Genomic DNA, 21,964 nt, shown 5'->3' with positions numbered 1-21,964 from the left:
CCTTGATGTGTTTTTTCTTCATATGAGACCTAATGCACATTGATTGACACTTGCATCCACACTGGAAGATATTTTCCTTTTTTGTTTTTGTAACAATATGAAACGTTGGGTCAAAAAGAAAAAGGTTTTCGGTCAGTGACGCTTTCTTTATATTTATTTATCTATTTTTTATTCAGAAAGGACAGAATAAATGACAATGACAATAAATATATATTTCTATATCAAATAAATGCTGATATTTTGCTAATTTTATTAATAAAATAATCTTGAAAAAATAGTAATAGTATGCAGCAAGTCAGCATATTATGATGATTTTTTTAAGGATAATGTGACACTGAAGACTGGAGTAATCAGCTTTGCATCACAGAAATAAATTTAATTTTAAAATATGTTAAAATAGAAAATAGCTATTTTAAATTGTAATGATATTTCACAATATTACTGTTTTACTGTATTTTTTGATCAAATGAATGCCACTTTAGTGAGCAGTGGAAAAAAAAACTAATGAATGTAACCCCAAATATTTGACAGATATACTATATATATTTGTGAACACATTCAGATATGCTTAATATAAAATATGTACCATTTATAAAAAATTATAACATTTTATTAAAGAGGTCATTGGATACCCATTTCCAGAGATTGACATGATTCTTTAGGGTCTTAATGAAAAGTCTGTAACATAGTTTGGTTAAAATGTCTTAATGGTAGTGTAAAAAACACCTTTTATTGCCCTGTCATAAACAGCTCTTTTTAAGAGCAAGCAGTTTTGTAGAATTTTCCTTTAAATGTTAATGAGCTCTGATGACCACGCCCCTCTCTTCCAACTGCTCTCAGAGACTCTTGATGCCAGTCAAGTCTGTGCTGAAGTGCTACTGTCAATCAAACTGTCATGGGAGGGGCCTGTCAGTGTGTGACATCACAAAGACAGACATCAGAGATCAAGTAGATTAGTAGATTTAAAAAAAACTAAAAACTGGGTGGATTCTTATCATTTTAGGGTGGTTGTGTACACACTGACAACCCATATTTCAGTTCAAACAACTTGTAAAAGTGCATGTAGCATCCGATTACCCCTTTAAACAATCATTCCAAGGCCAGGGGCAATCTGATAATTTCTTGATATTTAATATTACAGTGCTGACATTTGCTTATCCAAATTTTTGCACTGCAAAATGTATCACAGGCCAGATTAAATATAATGTACCGTAAAACACAAAACAATGCATTTAAATCTGTTCAGAGGTTTTATTTTGTTAACAAATGAAAACATTCCTTAAATGCTGCATGAAACTTCCCATGTGAGAAAAGAAAACAGAAATACAAATTCAGAAAGCCAGATATGAAAAGCAGAAAGTTACCATGTAGCTCGACAAACCAGAAATACAAGAGTGCGCATGTTTATTACTGACCAAGAGAAATAATGGCAAACATGCAAAACACAAAAAAATAAATATGTAAACCATCTTTCATTGTGCCATTTGAGTTATATCCCTGGAGCCAACAATAAACAGAAGAAACTCCAGCAAGACAAAACTGGATCACTGTAGCAGTTTCTTTGTAATTGTTCCTTATTTTCCCAAACTGTTTACTTCAGTAAAAATTTGTTACAAATATAATTAACAAATAGCGCCATTTATAGATTTATTATGTTTGTTGAGAAATATTAGATCTGTAAAGTGTCACATTTTGGAGTTTGTTTTGACAACAATGAAAACCCTTCAACACATATTGGCCCATCTACTCATGGTGGTGTCAGTACTCCAGAGCCCTCATGGAGGCGATGGCCGAGGCCAGTCTGCGCGGGAAGGGTTTGGCCGTCTGCCGGTATTCGTCCGGTTTTGCACGAAGAAGGGTGACAATATTCTGGAGAGTTTTAGAGGTCTGCAACCCCAGCGCATCCATGACGTTGCTCAGGTAATCTGGAAGGACAGTAATAAAACACATACAGTGTGTTTTTAAAGAAATTATAACAACAACAAAATGATTAATAGTCAAACAACTTAAACAAAAGGCCTATTTTTCCATAGGCTTATTTGTAAAAATTCCATAAAAAAAAAAAAAAATCTTGATGAATAATAAAATCATAGCCACCAGAGCTTTGTAGTTTCTTTGAAAGCAAGCGTTACATTTGAATGGTTTTGGTCATAATGATGCCATGATGTAATGATGATGTCACCTATGTCAGTTGCCAGCTGTTTGGTTGCATGTGGGCTGAGCTCAGGAAGCTGCAGGATGACATCACAATAGGTCTGCATGGTCGCCCTGGCGATAGAACCCAGCCAATAATCCGCAGTGTTCTCCAGCTCAGGGACATCATCGCCTACAGAGAGAGCAGACATCATACACGTGTGTGTCTGTGTGTGTGTGTTCCAGCTTTATTTCATGTGCTTGTGTTCACCTTGTTCTGGAGGGTACGGCAGTTTTCCAGTGTGTAGAGCGAGTTCCAGCGCTGGATCCTCCTGAGTCACAAACGGCTCCAAATGCAGAGGCAAAGACATGACGTACTGACCGATCTATAGACCAAACACAAATGAGTGCAAAATTATTCAACTAGAATGTATACAGATCAGATTTACATATGAAAACAATATGTGTGTATTATAATTATATGATAAACATTTATAAAATATATTTACATTTTATATTTATATAATAAAATGAAGACTGAAAATATATAAACTACTACAGTATAACAAATTTGCACAAATAAGTGCGCAGAGTGAAGGTATCTCTTATAAATAGTCTAATTACAGCCATCCACCTTCATCTCGACCATTGAACGTGTTTGTCCTTGTATCTTTAAGAGCATTTTGTGATCATCTGTCATCATGTTTGACATCATGAGGACATGGACTGACACTCAGATGAAGTGTTAATATTGTCTTACATTAGAGATGTACTCCTGCGGTGACAAACTGAAGGCCGGTAGATCATCCGTTAGCGTTTCACTCATATTAGCAGAGCGGCGGCCCTTCAAGAGTCAAAAACACAATGAATCAAATATGCTATATTTTTACATTTCATAGTAACTTTAAAACACTGCAAACCTCTGGTTTGTTGAGAAGGAAAAGCTGCTGCTTGATTTGCAGGAACACTGAGTCAAACGCCAGCTGATTGGCCTGCTGGTTCAGACGCGTCAGAGCACTGCGTGTCTCGGCCAATAAGCTTGAGTTTCCTGTTCCTTTCTCCTGCACATAACAAACTACAATTTTACACTTCTAGAATATGAAAGCAGCACAATTAAAGGACACATATATGAGAAAAAACCTTGAGGGAGTGCAGCGTCTCCAGGAAAGTATTATACTCAGCCGTGTTCGTCTGCTGGAGATAGTTGTATTCCTGCCATGGGTTCTTTTGGCTCCGCCTCTCAGCCACGCCCTCTTGTAAACCAGTCAGACTTCTGGGGTTAAACCCCTCCCACAGAAAGCGCCCCGCCCTCCCCAGGATCCTGCCAATCACAATGCACAACCATGATTCATGAAAGGAAACTCATAAATTACTTATATAATTATATAATTTATGTATTCAGATAATAATGATTATTATAACACACACACACAAGTGTTATTTTGGTATTATTTATATTACTATTATAGTTTATGTTGATTTTTTTTTTATTATTATTTTATGTCTACATAGTTTTAATTGTAAGTTTTAGGTTAATTTTTACATACTGTTATTATAGTTGTTGTTAATGTTTTGAATGAGATAAAAAAATATATATATATGTTTGTCATTTTTATTTTGTTCTTTTTTGATGTCCATAGAGTTTTTTTTTGTATGTGTTAGTTTTTACTTTATTCATTTTGTAATATTAGTATTTCAACTTAGCAAAACTAAAATATTAAGTATGCATAATTAACAAAAAATATATAATATAACAATTAAATATATTATAATTATAAGGGATTTTTGGTTTTAGTTGAGGATAATAACCCTGATAAATACACACACACACACACACACACACACACAAGCAAATATATACACAAACATGATAAAATTTGCATTTAATATATATATTTTAATATTATATAATATAATTATATATACAAAGAAATACATATTATAATGTTATATATAAGTTTTTATATATATTAATCATATAATTATAATGTAACAGGAATATAATTAGGGTACAATTGAATAATTGAATAAACAAAGCCGATTTTAACACATCTTACTTGTTTGAAAGCTGCTGTTCAAATGCTCCACACTGTCTGAGTAGCTCCCCACAGGTTGCAATGATTCTAGAAGAAAGAACAAATAGAAAATTTATATGCATTTATATAACTGTACATACATCTATAAACACATCACTTTAAACTCATACTAATCACCATCAACGGCAAAAAAAAAAAAACACACCCACCTGACAGAGTTTTGGAAAGCCGTCCAATCCTCAGTGAACACCTCAGACGTGGGCGTGTCCTCTAACTTATACTTCTTCCTGATTGATTGAAGCGTGACAGAGAAGTCTGACACATACCTGAGAGAGAAAAAGAGACAATCCGCTAGAGAGCGCAGCTGACCTGTGGGCTGTGTGTTTGTTTCTGTGTGTAAGCGTAGTAAATGAAGCGTGTATGATTCATACTTGCTGAAAAGTGCTCGCAGAGCTTTGATGAGCCCACACACACCGAGTCCATCCGTGAACTTCACACAGCGATCCACAGCAGCCGCCGCCAAACCAAAAACCTTCTGAACCGAGTGTGTGAGCTCTAACACACAGTCCAGAACCTCACCACGCTCCTAACACACAAATCATGAATAAGAAACACATGGTGAAAAAAAACACATAATAAACAGTATTTCACACTACAAGCAGACACCGAAGACAATGCTGCAGAAACAGTGTTGTTTGTGTACAGTCTTGGTAATATTTCTCAGTATGCTGCTTTTTATGCAATATCCCATTTAGTTCAGGCAAGAAAATGTCAATTTAAATAAAAAATGATTGGAAGCCAAAGATATTGCAAGATCAAAAACGAAAGCTAGTGTTTACTCACCAGAGGAACAGCACTGAGCTGGATCAGTAAGTTTGTCTCCTCTAGCTCTCCGTACTGCATCTGATAAGTCTTATAAGGTGCATAAACACAAGAAACCAGCTCTGCCACCTTCAAGAGGTTACACTCGCCTGAAACATACACATGAAGACAAGAAAATTATAAAAAAGAAAAAGAAAAATCCAAATTCATACACAAAAAAGCAAATACAAAGAAATAAAAAAAATTTTGTGTGTGTGGTTATTTTTTTTATAAATTATCTTTTTTTTTAATAAATATAAATGAAAATTATGCATATTTTTACTGAAAACTAATTTTTAATAAAACAAATGTGAAATAACTCATTACTGTAAATATGCACTCCTGAAATTATTCTCTACAACTTCAATTATATGGCAAATGTTTAGTATATTTTTTTTATTACAGCTACGAGAATTTTTGTTTTTTTAAAGTAAACTACAGAGAATAGCAGGAATGTGCATCATAAATAGCATCATAATCTATCATATAAATGCATATATATATATATATATATATTTTAGTATCAAATTAACAAAAGTGATTTTATATACATATAAAGCATATCAAATGCAAATAAACTTTCAAATAACTTTTGTGAAACTGTCAAATTGAGATAAATTAATTTCCATCATCTTTCAGAGCAACAGATATATTTATGTAAAAATGAAACAACAAACTTACTCCGACCTGTACTTGCTTAAATATATAATATTTACAAAACAAAATAAGGGATAATAAATGTTATCAAATGTAACATGATTAAAACTTTTTGCTGAAAAATCTGTAAAACCTAGCAGAGAGAGAGGCAAAGACTGGTACAGATTTAAAAAGAGTATTAATTAGTTTTGGGGGCTGCACTGAGTTACTTAGTGTCTTTTAATGTCATCTGATGATTCTTGATCTAAAAATGCCTGGCATACACACACCGAGCTGCGGCTGCATTGCTGCCTCCAGGCTGCGACTGAAGTTTGCCGCCGTCTGATGAAGCTCCAACAGCACGTCCAGACGACAATCACCAGAACAACGCTTCAGCGCCACAGCAATGCAGTCTGGGATAGACGGCACCATCGCCCCCAACGTCTGAATCATCAGCACGGTCAGCACCTCACAGGGGTTTTTAAAGACCTGCACACACATGTACACGCGTCTCAGTGTGTGTTTGTGAGTGTGTGAGACAGTAAAAGCATGAACACTATAATGCGGTGTGTATGAGAGTGTGTGTACCTGACTGCTCCACTGGAGCTGTGTGTGCCACGTAGACAGAAGTGTGTCGTAAAACTCAGAGAGCTGCTGCTTCAGAGGAGCGTCTGACTGACAGATGCTCTCCCACACGCTCAACAGTTGTACCTAAACACACACACATTTATTTATTTGGTGTATTTTTATAATACCACACCAGCAGCTAGGCTATTTTCACGTTGGGCACAAAATGACTAAAAAAAGTTGGGAAAAACTTGATAGCACTTTATTTTACAGTCCCGTTCTGGATGTACACAATATGTACTTATATTGTAATTGTATATAATAACTGGGTACTAACCCGAACCTACACCTTAACCTAACCTTAAATTGCAAGTACTTTAAGTACACTGTAAGTACATGTACTGTAAAATAGCGCTTGTAAGATTAATGCAAGATGAAAATGCGTTCAGGTGATACTTTTTTAAAAACAGCAATTAAACGTAAAATATAAAAACTTTGTAACCTGTGAAGTACAGGTATAAAAATATATATCAAATCAGTTTAAATGCATGTAATTTCATGATAACTTTAAAGCAGTATTTAAAAAAAAATAATAATAATTGTACCTTGTGGCATTTAAAGTAGTAAGCCAGTAACTGCGGCATTCTGTCCATTTCGGTAAAAACTCGTACAAAAATCTTTGCTTGATCTGAAACAGATTATACAAATAAATATCAGCATCTTGGCATGTTTTTATTTCTGAAAGAAGTCCCTTATGCTCAGAGATGTTGCATTTATTTGATCAAAAATAGAGTAAAACCTCTAATATTGTGAAATATCATTGTAATTTGAAACAACTGTTTTCTATGTGAATCTATTTTAAAATGTAATTTATTCCTGTGATGCACAGCTGTATTTCCAGCATCATTACTTCAGTGTCACATGATCTTCAGAAATCATTCTGATATGATGATTTGCTGCTCACTAAACACTTCTGATTATCAGTGTTGAAAATCATTGTCCTGGAAACTGTGATGCTTTTTTTCAGGATTCTTTGATGAACAAAGTACAAACAGCAGTTATGAAAAATCAGTAATTTAATGTTTTTACTGTCACTTTTTATCAATTTAATGCATCTCTGCTGAATAAAAATATTAATTTCTTTCAAAAATAAAATCTTACCAACTCCAACTATTTGATAAATGTGATGCAATTTAAAAGCATCTCTTTTAGACATAAACCTGATGTATAACAGCACCTGTAGCCAGTGAGTTGAAGGTGGAGACGATCTGTGTGCTGGTCAGCGCTTCCAGACGGTTCTTCAGAGCCTCCAGCTGAACACACTTCTCACTGTAGTCTGGTGTGTCCACCAGCATCGCCAAACTACCCTGCATGGCGGTCAGTTTACCGCTGATCACAACCACGTCCTGCAAACAAACACACATCAACACTTCAGATCCACATCCGCACTCATGTGAAGACAGATGTGTCATACATCACCTGTGTCTTAAAAGTCTCCTCGATGTCGGCACTGAGAGTGCTCCATTTATCAGCTTCCTGTAGCGCTTCTGCTGCTAACTGCATGCGAGACTTCACCTGATCAATCTCCACCAGCACCTGCCACACATCAATATACAAAACAACAACAATGGTCTGCAGTATGCCAGGAAAAAGTAAAAACCAGCAGGGACTGGACTATTGTATCTATTTAACTATTACCATCTTCTTGCTGCGAAATCTTTAATGATTTTTATAAAAGTAAACAATAATAACTGTCATATTGCTAGTAATATTTCAAGATGAACACTTACTAGACTGAAGCAACTTAAGTTGACTTGATTATCCATACATATATTATTTTATAGAAATACCATGTTGAAATTTGAAATTTGAGGATCAAATATGAGTTATCTGTTTATCTCTCAGTCATCATTGTATTGGATTGCATTATTAGTTTTGAAACTACAAACCATTTATCATAAAACTAAGCATTGAAATATTATCTTATTAAGACATCACTGGGAGTGATAGAGAGACAACTGATATTTCAATGCTTTCTTTGGAAGTAGTCCACTATACTGCTGGTCCTATGAATAAAACTATGAGCTGCATATTCTCACTATAACATATTATACAGGCAATAAAACTAAATCCACAGAATAAAAAGTGATTTGTGATTGTGCCTGATCTTACCTGCATGGACTGCACTGTGTCCTGTTCGAATTTCTTGATGTCCTCTTTAACCAAAATCATCTGATCCTTCAGGAAAGACGCCTCCTGTTTCAGAGCTTCAATATCCCTCAATACACGAGGCATGTTCTGCAGGGCCTGACTGCTGCTCTCTGCAAACACACACATACAGAGACAATCAGAGACAGACCAGACAGATATAAACTATCACTTAGAAGATAAGAGGCTGATACTAGTATTATTCAGCGTTAAAGTAAAGACCTTTATAATGAAAGGTCTACAGAAATTTCCATTTCAAACAAATGCTGTTCTTTTGAACTTGCTACTCAACGGTTTCTAAAACTGATCATTGAGCATCAAATCAGTATATTAGAATGATTTCTGAAGATCATGTGAAGTCTGGAGTAATGATGCTGGAAATACAGCTTTGAAATCACAGGAATAAATTACGATTCAAAATATATTCACATAGAAAACAAGTATTTTAAATTGTAATAATATTTCATAATATTGGTCTTTTTACAGTATTTTTTGATCAAATAAATGCAGCCTTGCTGAGAAGAAGAGACAGGTGCTTACTACAGAATTTATGAGAATGCAATGACATTCGTACATTTGAAAAAAAAGACTACTTTAAAAGTCTTCCAGACTGACCTTCTATAGAGTTATTGACCTCTTGAATGAACAGCTGCAGCTTCATGACCAGAGTAGAAGCATGAGCGTCTGTTTTACCAGGAACATCTTTCTGAACCACTTTAAAAGCTCCATTCACCCAGTCCTTTACATCAAAATCATCTGCCAGGAACTTGGAGAAGTCCATTTTCACGCCTTTAGTAACCCTACAGAGCCAGAACCATCTCAAAGAGTCAAACCCACCTACAGAGAATAAAAACGACACGTTGAAAGTGTTTAGCGGTGCATATTTTGCTCTGTTTACGTTACTCAAATAAATCTTTCCAGCAGACCTTCACCAATCTACTCCATAATTCTTGCCCACACCAGCCTTAGAAACGAACATGAAATAAACAGCCCATGAGAAAGAAATTATCATAACCACGAGATACAGCTCAAACAGTGCGATCGCTTCCTCCAGCGTTAATATAATAGAATGAAATTGATAAACAATTTCAGTGTTTGCACGGTGCTTCCTGGTTGCGCTCGTCCTAATATGTACCGATGGTGAAAAAACACGGCGAAGAAGTATTCCGCCTTCAAAACGTTTATTAAATAAACCCCTTTTTAAAGAACCTAGTAAAGCGGAACAGTTGTATATAGACGTCTGTTACTAATGTAGACAACTATTGGTGTTGTTAATGTACATAAACAAATGCATTACGCGAAAGTTATTAAAATAGCTTTCGCTTGAGTGACGTGGCTGTGTTGCATCTGATGTAGTTCGGGTGGGTGACAAATAAAATACATTTAATTTGAAATGCTGCTAAAGATATTTTAAATGCACTTTTTTATTTTATAAATGAACGTAATGATTTTGGTGCTTTATATTCATACTGCCATTTACACACAGATGGAGTTCACTGATTTTATACGAAGATTATGTACCAACTCACTGCAGCCACCCGTTGACAAAATAATAAATTACACCCTCGTTTAAAGGGGGCATTACAAACAGTTTCACCAAATCTCATGTTAATCTTGAGTAATAATAGTGTAATACTGCATTCTTCATATCTCCAAAAATTCTGTTGTTTTATCACATTTCTGAAAGAAAGATACAGCTTTACGATTCTCTCCGGAAAAAACCGAGCTTCTGGAGGCGCGCCGTGGGCGGAGCTAAAGAGTGACTAGCACTTGAGCACCCAATGCCAACAAAACAGACATTTGAATCCATTTAATTTACCGTCTGCAGTTCTGAATCATGACCACAGTCTTTTATAGCTGGGATCACTCCATCTTTAAGTATCAAAAAAATGTGCAAATCCAGCATCAAACTGGGACTTGTTTATAAAACGTTCTTCAACTAACACACTTGTGAAACTCCATTGCTGCCACAGCTGCTGTCTCCTTCAGGCGCGTTTTTCGGGGAGAAATGCCCATATAAGGAGTTCCACCCTCGTCTATGTCATGAAGAGCCATGATCAAAAAAACTCCCTGGCAATAAGATTTTTGGTACAGGAATACTCTGTGATACGTCCAAATTGTTTTTTGTTTTTTTTTACTTTGTCCATGCTTAGCATGAGAATCCAACTCTTCAACAGTGTAAACAACTCTGAATGCATGACACAGCATTGTAAACAACCCCCCACCCACCCCAGGTCAAAATGCGATGCAGCAATATCATCTCTTAAAATGGCATTAAAGATTATGAATGTGCTTTTTTAAAAACATTTTCTTTATGCGTTTATTTATAAACCATAGTCTCTATGCTTTTTTATTCTGAAAAAAGACATACATGTTGAAGAAACGTTGCTAATCCTAGTTTCATTTTGTCAGCCTGATCAATTTTTAACCTTTTGATGACCCCCTTGTTTAATTTTCATTCTTTTATTTAGTTACAATTTTTGTGTTAAGAATGTAATCCTTTTTTTTTTTGCTTTTTTTTTTTTTGCTTTGCTTTCCATTTAAATTTAGAAGTTCAGTTACTTAGTAGTGGGATTTTGGGCTGTGCGTGTGGTCCATATTTTCAAAATGAACAAAGTATGCTCTAGGTGAAAGAAAGCATGGCTGTTTATACTATCTCAGCTTGTTTTTATTCATTTCAGCATGTTTTGATACTTCCTGTCCTTATCTTCCTCAAAGTTCCTGTAGCGCAACACTCCCAGTACCTCATCAGATAACCCAGAGATGTTCATAAACATATCTAAAAAATCAACCACTTTCTGTTGAAGAGATAAGTAAGTGTTGACAGCATCAGATTGGGTAATTTTAACCCACAATTACACATACTATATAAAGGATAAATGTTCAGTGAAAAAAAAAAATGTATTATGCATTCATGCTCTTAAAGGAATAGTTCGAGTTTGTTTTGACAGATTTGGAGAAATGTAGCATTACATCAATTGCTCACCAATGTATCCTCTGCAGTGAATGGGTGCCGTCAGAATGAGAGTCTAATAGTTTATAAAAACTTCACAATAATCGTAATCCACAGCATCCAGGTCCCTTAGTTAACATCCTGTGAAGTGAAAATATGTGTGTTTCTATGAAAGTCCTTATATGAAAGAAATATTTACTTCATATCTTTTTATTTGGTGTTTTGTGTGACAAAAAAGATTGGATTAAAAAGGTAAACAATAAGACATTCAGTGAAAACAATTTGTCATCCGGATCAAGAAAGAAATTTGCACAGATCAAACAATGTTTACAAAAGAAAATAGACCAAATTGTTCCTAAAAAAATATATGGGTAGATTTTGATTTGAGAGGATAATAGGGGATGGACTTCTTTACTTGTTTGATATTTGTATTAGCTGTTTGTACTCTCATTCTGACGGCACCCATTCACTGCAGAGGATATATTGTTGAGAAAGTGATGCCAAATGGTACATTTCTTTAAACATGTTCTGGTGAAGAAACAAACTCATCTACTTCTTGGATGAAAAAAAAAAAAACATTAATGAAACTCAGTGGGTACCGTAACTGTTTAGCTAGCACCATTCTATAAAATATCATCTTTTAAGTTCCACAGAAAGTCATACAGTAATTGAGGGAGTAATTAATAACAATTACCATTTTTGGCGGAACTATCCCTTTAAGAAAAATTTGACAAATAAAAATGGTCTTGTTGATAATGGATAATTGGAATATTAAAAATTGCAAATACTCAAACACAAACAGAAAATTAATTCAATTTCAGTATTCATAGGTTTGTTCAATCGTGCATGAACACTGAAAATCCAATGGAAACCATCTGTATTTTCATGTCTCAGTATCTGATTCTCAGATAAAAACCACAAAGCCAAGCACATGGCTTGTCACACAATGTCTTAGCATCATTGAACTATCCCTTTAAGATACGTTTGACAAATAAAAAATAGTCTTGTTGATACTGGATAACTAGAATATTAGAAATTTTAAATAATCAAACACAAATAGAAAATCAATTAAATTTCAATTTTCTTAGCATTGTTCAATTGTGCATGAGCACTGAAGTTCCGATGGAAGCCATCTATATTTGCATGTCTCAGTATCTGATTCTCAGATAAAAAAACCACAAAGCCAAACACATGGCTTGGCACACAATGTCTAAGCATTATGTCAAGTGATATTAAGTTCACTGAAGTGCTGGCACACCGGCATGGTGCTTACTAAATACTGGCACCATCCGTTTGCCATGTGTTTACTTACATTGCGAGACTCATTTGTGAAGACATCTGTTTCTTTTGTAGGGCATGTTTGTAAGTAGGATGTATGGGTAGCACTTATCATAAGGCAGCATTAGGTTTTGTCATTCATTGATGTTATTTAGGTTATTCAACCAATGTTATTTAACCAATCAGAATGAGCACCTCAGGGCCTCAGAAAGACTGCTCAGATATCATCATTGCAAAACTGCTGTTAATCTTAAAGGCACTTGACTCAGTATGGAGAAAATAGCTCTTAATAAAGCTAATTTTGCGTGACCTTCTGCAAAAATGTGGGGTTAGAAGGCATAAAACATACAAACAAACTAGCCAACACTAAAGCTCCCCCAAAGCCGCATGAATAAATATAGGCCTCGTCTGATTCTCATCAACGTGGGCGTATATTGGTGTATAGTTTCACATTAACCTCAACTTAACATCACATCAATGATAATAATATAAACCATACACTTGTACTTGTGTCTAAAACTGAACTAGAGACTCACAATTATTTTAAAAGCGCGCTGCACAACTCTGTATATAGTTGCATTAGCAAGATGTCAAGTCAAATGTAGTGACTTTTAGCCTATGTTGTTTCAAAGCAGGTTGTAATATTTATAATATTTTTATAGGTCTATCTTCATGTCTTATTCCCATTGAGCAAATTTTGAACGATATAAACGTTGAACCCGTGGATGTTTTGCTATGCTAGTTGACATATATCAGTATTAAAATTGGATATACGTCTAAATCCAACTTACTTTAATGGCTTGGGAGATAATATAGCTGCATTTTGCGATGATATAAAAATGTAAACAATGAAGAAGATTTAATTTGCTTAAGATGTCGCATATATGCAGTGTAGTGGATAAAGTTGGATACACTTAAACATCCACATTTTTATAAAATATAATATAGTTACATGTCGTAATAATAAAAAAAAATCATCAGCTAGTTTCTAGGCTAATATAGCGTGCGATTTACGCAAGTGTTTGTGGATAAAGTTAAACACAGACTAATATTAGACTATGCTCATGCATCCTTATGATCCATTTCACACTTGACAGATGTTTATAAAAAAAAGAAAGAAAAAAAAATTAAGGAATCTGCTGAAACGTTAAAACAATTAAATATGAAGTTGTTTAGGCTTTTAAAGCAGGCATCGAGTAGAAGTGTGATGATGTCGGTTAGTAGACGTCTTCTTAAACATGTCAGAATTTGCTGATCTGAAGGCCAAAGTGAGAAAAAATTGGAAATGATGACAGAGATGCAATCTGATAAGAGACGGATAGAGAGAGAGAGAGAAACAGATGCGTAACTGAGAGTGTGAAACCAGAAACAACTACAGTCTGCGACGAGCTACAGGTAATATAAGCTTTCAGTCACTTTTCTTCTTTTTGATTAGCACCTCACATGCTTTTATTTCTGCCATGTGTGTTTGCTTAAGTTTTCTTTGTAGTTTTTGTTAAGCAATTTGGTTTAATTTTTTTTTCCCCTCTGTGGTTTCTTTTGTAATAACTCATGTACTTTCCATACTAATTGAGGTCATAGCATTAAAATAAAATAAAAAAATCCCATTCTCATTAGAAGGTGAGAGTTTAGTTGCATGGTAATTTAGTTTTATGGTCACAGACTTTTTGTAAACAGAAAATATTTGGTTTATTATTATTTTGAATTATTTGACTAGAATCTGACAGTCATCTCAGTCGTCTAATAATGGTCTCAGATATGTTCTGTTCAGTGACTTGTTAAATTAATTATAATTGAACATTCACAGTGAAGTAATGTTGTGTGGAAGCTGCAAGAATACACTTGACTTTTTATTGCAATCATAGTCACTATGCAAACTTCAGAAAATGTCAAATAAACATCACAATTCATATTCTGTTTGTGTGTGTGTTTGTGTACACACACACACATAAGATCTGTCAGTTTTTATTAATATATATTTGTTTATTTGTTACAGGGTAAAAGAGAACATGCATTGCTCTTTTTTTATCCTCACATTGGTTTGTTTCTCTCATAATTTGGTGAATTTTATAACTCGGGGTAAGCTTTTTTATGCACTATTTTATTTAATTATATATGTATATACAGAGCTGGGTAGATTACTTACAAATTGTAATCCATTACTGATTCCACATTACATGACAAAAAAACATAATCCATTACATTACACATTTCAGGTAACATTTTCCAGACTACTTTTAGATTACCTTTGATCTAACTTATTAAATTATATTGATTTAAAAAGAATTATCTTTTACCATATTGATAAAAAAATGCAAAGAGTAAGAAAATATATTCAATTTGTTGTATTTAACAACATAAAGTGCATTAAACATTACATTATGTCAAGGTTTCTTCCCATATATATATATATATATATTTGCACAGCATTTATTGTGATGCATTACATGTCGCTTATAAAAATGTGTTCAGGTGAACAGTACGGTCTGGAGTGTCTCAGTGATTATTTATCCAGTATCACCTGCTCTCTGAACATCTCGGCTGAGTCTCTGGGCAATGAATCGTCCTTCTGGCTTAATTTCAGCTCTTTTGAGTGAGAATACTGCACTGAATCACAAGCACACGTCAGTCAAATCATGAACATACTACCAAGCAGTCGTCTGCATGCTTGCTTGTGGTAAATGACTCTGTTTTTGTGTAGCGAATACTTCGAATGCACACTGAAGATGGGAGAACAGTCGTTACTGTGCGAGTTGGATTTATCACCACATGTGACTTTCACCGATGTGGACAGCTTCAGGATCTCCCTCCATTCCGGTTACCATGGCAACAACTTCTCCTTTGTTCTAGATGATGACTTCATGCCTAGTAAACACAGTAAGAACAAGTAGCTACACGCATTTCAGAGGCACATGAGACCACAGCTCTGCTCACTGATGTGTGTGTGTGTGTGTGTGTGTGTGTGTGTGTTGCAGTTCGTCCATTCCCTCCTTCTGACCTGTCGATGCACTGGGAGAAAGACAGGGCTCTTTTCCAGTGGCAGAGCGGATATGATGCCAACAGAATCCTTGTACCTCACTTACAGTACCAGCTCAGCATTTACAGTCAACACAAGGTGTGCGCTCGCTTTAAAAGTATAGTCATTTTTAATATTTATTTAAAGAATATTCTAATGCTTATCAAGGCTGCATCTATTTGATCAAAAATACAGAAATTATTATATATATTATTATATATTATTTATTCCTGTGATGCGCAGCTGTATTTTCAGCATCATTACTCCAGTTTTCAGTGTCACATGATCCTTCAGAAATCATTCTAATATGCTAAATTATAATTAATATTGAAAGCATCTGTGCTGCTTAGTATTTTTTGGGAGCTGTGATACTTTTTTCAGGATTCTTTGACAAAATTATAAATTGAAATGGAAAAAAAAAGAACAGTGTTTATTCAAAATAGAAATGTTGTGGTACAATATAGATTACTATTCAAAAGTTTGGAGTCAGTACAATATATATATTTTTTTTTAGAAATCAATACTTTTATTCAGTAACTATCTGTTAAATGAATAAAAATTAGTAAAGACTTATATTGCTTGAAAAGATTTCTATTTTGCATTAATGCGGTTCTTTTAAAATTTAGATTTGTCAACGAATCAAACTAAAAAGTTTCACAGGTTCCAAAAAATATTAAGTCGCACAAAAGTTTCAACAATTATAATAAATCATCATATTAGAATGATTTCTGAAGATCATGTGACACTGAAGACTGGAGGAATGATGCTGAAAATACAGCTTTGATCACAGGAATAAATTATATTTTACATTCTTTTTTCAAATATAATTCTTAAAACTTTTGGTATTGTTATTGTTGTTGTTGTTGTTCTTTTTTCATTTTTGTCTGAACTGTTTCTTTGAAATCAATGTGTAGCCACTTTATTCAAATGTTCTTGGTCATGTGCACAATTCACAAATGCATGTACGTATTTATAGTCATTAAGTTCTTTTTCTCACGGTGATTTGTTTTCTGATCTAATTTTGCTATATCTAAGTGTAAAGACACGACCACACAAGTTTGTTCCTCTTTTAAAATCACTTATTCAAAATTAATAGACATATTTAAACAGTTACATTTTGTTTTTCATTACAGAAGTGAAACAGGATGTGAACATCATTTCACATTGCCTTGTTTTATCAATGATGAGACTTTCTATTAGAGTTTTTGTTTTACACTGTGGGAGTAACAATACGTAGTATGAGTAGCACCCAGTTTCATGATCAAGTGTGTTTGCACCCGTTGACCTCATTTGTCACTCATTTCTGAGGCTCCTCTTTAAAAGTGCTCTTAACTTCCAGATGTTTGTGTTTCAGCTGTATGAGGTAGAATCTGCTGAGCAGAAGGTGTATGTGGATGAGTCTAGATTTGAGCCTCACACAAATTACACAGTGTGTGTGAGATCGCAGCCAGATCAAGATTACGAAGGCGTGTGGAGTCCGTGGTCCCCTGCGTTACACTGGAGATCTGGGGACCTCAACAGAACGTCCACTGGTCAGATCCCCCAAAGTCAGTTTACAGAACACTCAAACAATGGCAAAGAAAACGTTAATCTCACATACTGTGCTTAACATTCATCTCCCTTTGTGTGTTTGAGAAGAGACTCCAGGAGCATCTTTCCATGTTGCCTGTTATCTACTGCTATTGCCATTGCTACTGGTCCTTCTGTCCTGTATCCCATATTCTAGGTAAGAAACATTATCTGCAGCATCCTGAAATGTTCTGATTTTTTTGTGTGTAAATAAATGACAGGATATTTGTGTTGTAGATGGAGGAAGAATGATTATATACCATCACCAGCCCCTTATTTCAGAGACTGGGATGTAGATGTTCAGGTAACTTCCAAAAAACAGAAACAATTATGCATGGTTGTGCATGAAGTGTGGTTTATGAGTGTATCACTGAATCATTCTCTCAACCAGGTTGTTTGAATATGCAGACTCATTCAAGAACGAAACAATCGAATCTCGTTATAAATGAATCACTGAATCATTCATTTTGTATTGGCATTGTTCAGAACTAATTTCCATTGGCACAATATTGTGTGAAAATATTTTATTCTTGTTTACTGAATTATTCTATGAGCTGTTGGTTTTCCCATTTTCTGATGTGCACAGGTTTCATACTTTAAAGTTTTTGAAAAAGCACATAACCCAATAATATTAGTGACTTATTCAATTCAAGTCACATTTATCTGTGTAGTGCTTTTTACGATACAAATCATTGCAAAGCAACTTTAAAGAAAATTAAGTTTCTACAATATTTAGTAGTAGCTTAAAAGTGGTGACTGTCAGTTTATGCGAATATGACAGGAATTTTCAGAAACATAAATACAAGATGTAGTCAACCAGACGATGAACTCTATTAAAGGCAATTATTATATGATGCAGTCACACTTGTAGCAATATTTGTTAGTTCTGTGTGTTGTTTCAGGGTTAGCATCATCTGAGGTCCTCTGAGGGTCAGCATCATCTCTTCTCAGGTGTTCTGTATCCAGACTGGAGCTTGTGTAAATCCTAGTTAACAGAGAAACAAATAGAGATATAATAAGCATAGCTGTTCCAGCAAAGTAAAATTGTTTGACCTTAGCTAAAGAATTATAATGCACATTTGATCAGATACAACTGCAGTCACAAATGATGAGATGCATTATTTGAGTGCTTGGTGAAAGATATGCGTTTTTGATCTAGATTTAAACAGAGAGAGTGTGTCTGAACCCCAAACATTATCAGGAAGGCTATTCCAGAGTTTGGGAGCCAAATGTGAGAAAGCTCTACCTCCTTTAGTGGACTTTGCTATCCTAGGAACTACCAAAAGTCCAGTGTTTTGTGACCTTAGGGTGCGTGATGGGTTGTAGCGTGGTAGAAGGCTAGTTAGGTACGCAGGAGCTAAACCATTCAGTGACTTATAGGTAAGTAATGATAATTTGTAACTGATACAGAACTTAATAGGTAGCCAGTGTAGAGACTGTACAATTGGGGTAATATGATCATAGTTTCTTGACCTGGTAAGGACTCATCAGAAACAGATAACATGTTTTGTAGCTTGGAAATTTTACTATCTAATATAACACCTAGTTACAGTCTAATATAACACCCAGATTTTTGACTTTAGAGGAAGTAACAGTGCATCCGTCTAGTTGCAAACTGTAGTCTACTAGATTCTGTGTACTGTTTTTGGTCCAATAAGTAATATCTCTGTCTTATCCGAATTTAATAGGAGAAAATGATTGGTCATCCGATCTTTTACATTTTTTACATACTCTGTTAGCTTAGACAGTTTAGAAGTTTAATCTGGTCTCGTTGAGATATAAAGTTGAGAATCATCAGCATAACAGTGGAAACTTATTCCGTATTTTCTAATAATATTACCAAGGGGCAACATGTATATTGAAAATAGCAGTGGACCTAGGACAGATCCTTGTGGCACTCCATATTTTACTGGTGATAAATGAGATGACTTCCTATTTAAATAAACAAAATGGTAGCGATCGGACAGGTGGGATCTAAACCATCTTAGAGCCTGCCCTTGAATTCCTGTATAGTTTTCGATCGCAGCACTAAAATCAAGTAAAACTAGCAATGAGATGCAGCCTTGATCTGACAAAAGAAGCAGGTCATTTGTACTTTTTTTTTTTTTTTAATTTGTAATTTGTAACAAGTGCAGTTTCTATGCTATGTATGTGCTCATACAGATAACATTTTTTGTATGAAGGAGCACAATTGAGCAAAAATTAAAAAATTTTAGACCTAAATGGAAGACTTGAAATTGGCCTAAAATTGGCCAGTTTCCTAGGATCTAGTTGTGGTTTCGTAATAAGAGGCTTAATAACCGCTAGCTTGAATGGTTTTGGGACGTGACCTAAAGATAACAAGTTAATAATGTTGAGAAGCGGTTCTTCTGCTACAGGCAACAACTCTTTCAGTCATTTAGTGGGTACAGGATCTAATAAACATGTTGTTGGTTTAGATGCGGCGATAAGTTTATTTAGCTCTTCCTGTCCTATAGTTGTAAAGCACAACAGTTTATCTTTGGGTGCGATGGATGAAACTGAAGTATTAGACCCTGTAGCATATACATTTGTTATTGTATTTCTGATGTTATCTATTTTAACAGTGGATAAATTCAATTTAGATGGCAAATTAATTAATAAATCGGTCAATAACACACAAACTCTAGCAAGTTTTTATCACTTTTTTCCATAAATTGAGATACATAAAATGTCTTTTAGATTTATATCCCCAAAAATCTGTCAGGGCCAATGATTAACTGTCTAAACATTTTAATAAAATAACACATAATACAAATATTAGATGAAAAAAGGAAATTAAATGAAGTACTATAACTTCCACAATTAAAACTGAACACAATTACTAAAGCATTAATTTAAATGAAAACTGAAAATTGAAAAATAAAACCTATTGCAAAACTTAATAAATACTATAATAGTTTATAAACAATGCTAAAATATCCCTAGTCTTGGCTTTTCATCACTGTCAAATGAGACAGAGAAAGATATGAGATGTGAGAATGATAGCTATGGTTTCGCGGTCTTATCAGATAAAAGATACCAAACATGTTTCTGACTTTGCAAACCCATTTGGGTATTTGAAAACCACAGTTAATTTAGAAAACAATTCTATAATTGTATTCTTAAATGCAGGCACACGGAAGAAACATGCTATTTTATGTTTGTCAAATGAAAGGCCGTTTTGTGGGCATCTAAATTCAAGTCTTGGGTCAGAGTGCACGCTTCCATATTTTAAAGTTAATAAACAATGAATAGCATCTGCATTCTTGCACTGTTTAGCATGACCTTTGATAATTAGCTTGATGATTTCTAGTGTTAGCATTAAGAAGATCTAAAGATTTGCATGCATGGGTGCAAACAGTTGTTCTCGGTTCTGACCGAAACAAACTATCATTCTACTAATACATGACTGCTTATAGTCTGATTGTGTTTGTATTTTCAGATCCGCTCAGTGCTGTCAGGTAAGATGAGAGATATAATGCAGGGGGAGGAGTCTCTCCAGATTGACATTCTGACAGAGAGCACAGACACGCCCCTTCAACCCACCACCTTAGACTATGAGAATTTGGGAGAGCTCGACGAGCATGAGTCTCCCAGCATGCCGCAGTCTCCTCTGGGTTCAGAGGTCGACTCAGGGTGTTGGATTCGCGATTTTGTCACAACCGAGAGAGGAAGCATCACATGCAGTGAGGACTACTGCACACTTTCCAGTTCACACACTTATGCAGTCTAACATGTTGCATGCACGCTACTGTTCAAAAGTTTGGGGTAAATAAGATTTTTTTTAAGAAAATTGCTTTATGCACCAAGGACACTAACATTAAATTAATCAGAAATGACATCGCAGGCATTAATGTTAAAATATTTCAAAGAAACTACCTATTCAACAAAGAAGTCTGACAGAAATATGAAGCAGAACAACTGTTTTCAGCTTTGATAAAAGTAAGAAATGTTTCTTGAGCAGCAAATCATCATATTAGAAAGATTTCTGAAGGATCATGTGACACTGAAGACTGTAGGAATGATGCTGAAAATTCAGCTTTGATTACAGAAATAAATTATATTTAAAAAAGGTTTTTAATTTCTAATATCTCACATTAAATGAAGCCTCAAAATCATTTAAAATCTTACCAACCCCTTTTTGAGTGGTAGTGTACATGTGGCACAAGTTTGGAAACTAGACTAAATTTGAACAGAAATGAATGTATTAAAATTTTTTACGTATTAGGTAATGTGCTTATATACTACATGTGCTTTTGCTCTTTGCACAAAAGCATAAATATCAATGTATTCACACATGCTTAACTGCTTTTTATTTTAATAAGAAAATCCTGCTAAATAGCTGTATCATAGCAGTTTATTTAACACAAATTACATCAATCAATCAAGTAAACGGTATGTAATCAGGCATTTTAAGGTGAAAAAAAAAGTTAAAACAAAGTACAAACTTGAAATTTTTTCAATACTTTTCACTATTTTTTTTTTTCTGTATTCTTTTTTTTATGTTTTTATATAAAGCTGTTACAATGCTTTCGGTCCAATTCTTTCTTTTTGTAAATATGAATGTTTACATGATCATTAAAGCTATGCAAATGAAAATGCAATAGGTATGATTTCCGATACATCAACTCAGTAAACATCCATACCAAAGATGACAATCATCTCTCACCCTTTTTCTGTTTTTAGCCTGTCATGAGCATTAAGTCG

At 34.5% G+C, this 21,964-nt stretch overlaps 2 protein-coding genes across 4 annotated transcripts; one reads left to right on the top strand and one right to left on the bottom strand.

Annotated features, from left to right (window-relative positions):
- Nucleotides 1-1,237: 1,237 nt before the first annotated feature.
- On the bottom strand, nucleotides 1,238-9,586 carry LOC128012997 (conserved oligomeric Golgi complex subunit 7). The gene is made up of 18 exons (XM_052595659.1): nucleotides 9,368-9,586; nucleotides 9,057-9,278; nucleotides 8,406-8,554; nucleotides 7,713-7,829; nucleotides 7,471-7,639; nucleotides 6,839-6,921; nucleotides 6,255-6,377; nucleotides 5,957-6,155; nucleotides 5,013-5,140; nucleotides 4,601-4,755; nucleotides 4,379-4,495; nucleotides 4,191-4,256; nucleotides 3,274-3,454; nucleotides 3,054-3,194; nucleotides 2,894-2,977; nucleotides 2,405-2,519; nucleotides 2,183-2,326; nucleotides 1,238-1,925 (listed from the first exon to the last, which is right to left on the bottom strand). The coding sequence occupies exons 2-18, from the start codon at nucleotides 9,220-9,222 to the stop codon at nucleotides 1,759-1,761; spliced, it is 2,304 nt and encodes a 767-aa protein (XP_052451619.1). The 5' UTR covers nucleotides 9,223-9,278; nucleotides 9,368-9,586; the 3' UTR covers nucleotides 1,238-1,758.
- A 4,353-nt stretch (nucleotides 9,587-13,939) lies between these two features.
- Nucleotides 13,940-21,907, top strand: LOC128013477 (interleukin-9 receptor). 3 transcript variants are annotated; one of them, XM_052596505.1, is made up of 9 exons: nucleotides 13,940-14,067; nucleotides 14,669-14,751; nucleotides 15,145-15,265; nucleotides 15,374-15,549; nucleotides 15,648-15,787; nucleotides 17,043-17,235; nucleotides 17,324-17,414; nucleotides 17,495-17,561; nucleotides 20,700-21,907. In XM_052596505.1, exons 2-9 carry the CDS (start codon nucleotides 14,682-14,684, stop codon nucleotides 20,988-20,990), a joined length of 1,149 nt encoding a protein of 382 aa, XP_052452465.1. In that variant the 5' UTR covers nucleotides 13,940-14,067; nucleotides 14,669-14,681; the 3' UTR covers nucleotides 20,991-21,907. The 3 variants fall into 3 exon arrangements, with proteins under 3 accessions (XP_052452465.1, XP_052452466.1, XP_052452467.1); XM_052596506.1 differs by having other exon boundaries at nucleotides 13,942-14,067; nucleotides 17,327-17,414; XM_052596507.1 differs by lacking the exon at nucleotides 13,940-14,067 and having other exon boundaries at nucleotides 14,670-14,751; nucleotides 15,145-15,296.
- Nucleotides 21,908-21,964: the final 57 nt, after the last annotated feature.

This window comes from Carassius gibelio, chromosome B24, assembly GCF_023724105.1.
Source record: "Carassius gibelio isolate Cgi1373 ecotype wild population from Czech Republic chromosome B24, carGib1.2-hapl.c, whole genome shotgun sequence".
Taxonomy (NCBI): Eukaryota; Metazoa; Chordata; class Actinopteri; order Cypriniformes; family Cyprinidae; genus Carassius; species Carassius gibelio.
Note: the sequence above shows the minus strand (reverse complement) of the source record. Positions and strands in the feature narration are given on the sequence as shown.

Coding starts and splice junctions, on each gene's coding strand:
- LOC128012997 (XM_052595659.1), bottom strand. CDS start 9,222: ATGGACTTCTCCAAGTTCCTGGCAGATGATTTTGATGTAAAGGACTGG. Junction 4,756..5,012: donor AGCTCAGTGCTGTTCCTCTG/GTGAGTAAACAC, acceptor TTTGTGTGTTAG/GAGCGTGGTGAGGTTCTGGA. Junction 2,520..2,893: donor CGCAGGAGTACATCTCTAAT/GTAAGACAATAT, acceptor TTTGGTCTATAG/ATCGGTCAGTACGTCATGTC.
- LOC128013477 (XM_052596505.1), top strand. CDS start 14,682: ATGCATTGCTCTTTTTTTATCCTCACATTGGTTTGTTTCTCTCATAAT. Junction 14,752..15,144: donor GGTGAATTTTATAACTCGGG/GTAAGCTTTTTT, acceptor AAATGTGTTCAG/GTGAACAGTACGGTCTGGAG. Junction 17,236..17,323: donor CACTGGTCAGATCCCCCAAA/GTCAGTTTACAG, acceptor TGTGTGTTTGAG/AAGAGACTCCAGGAGCATCT.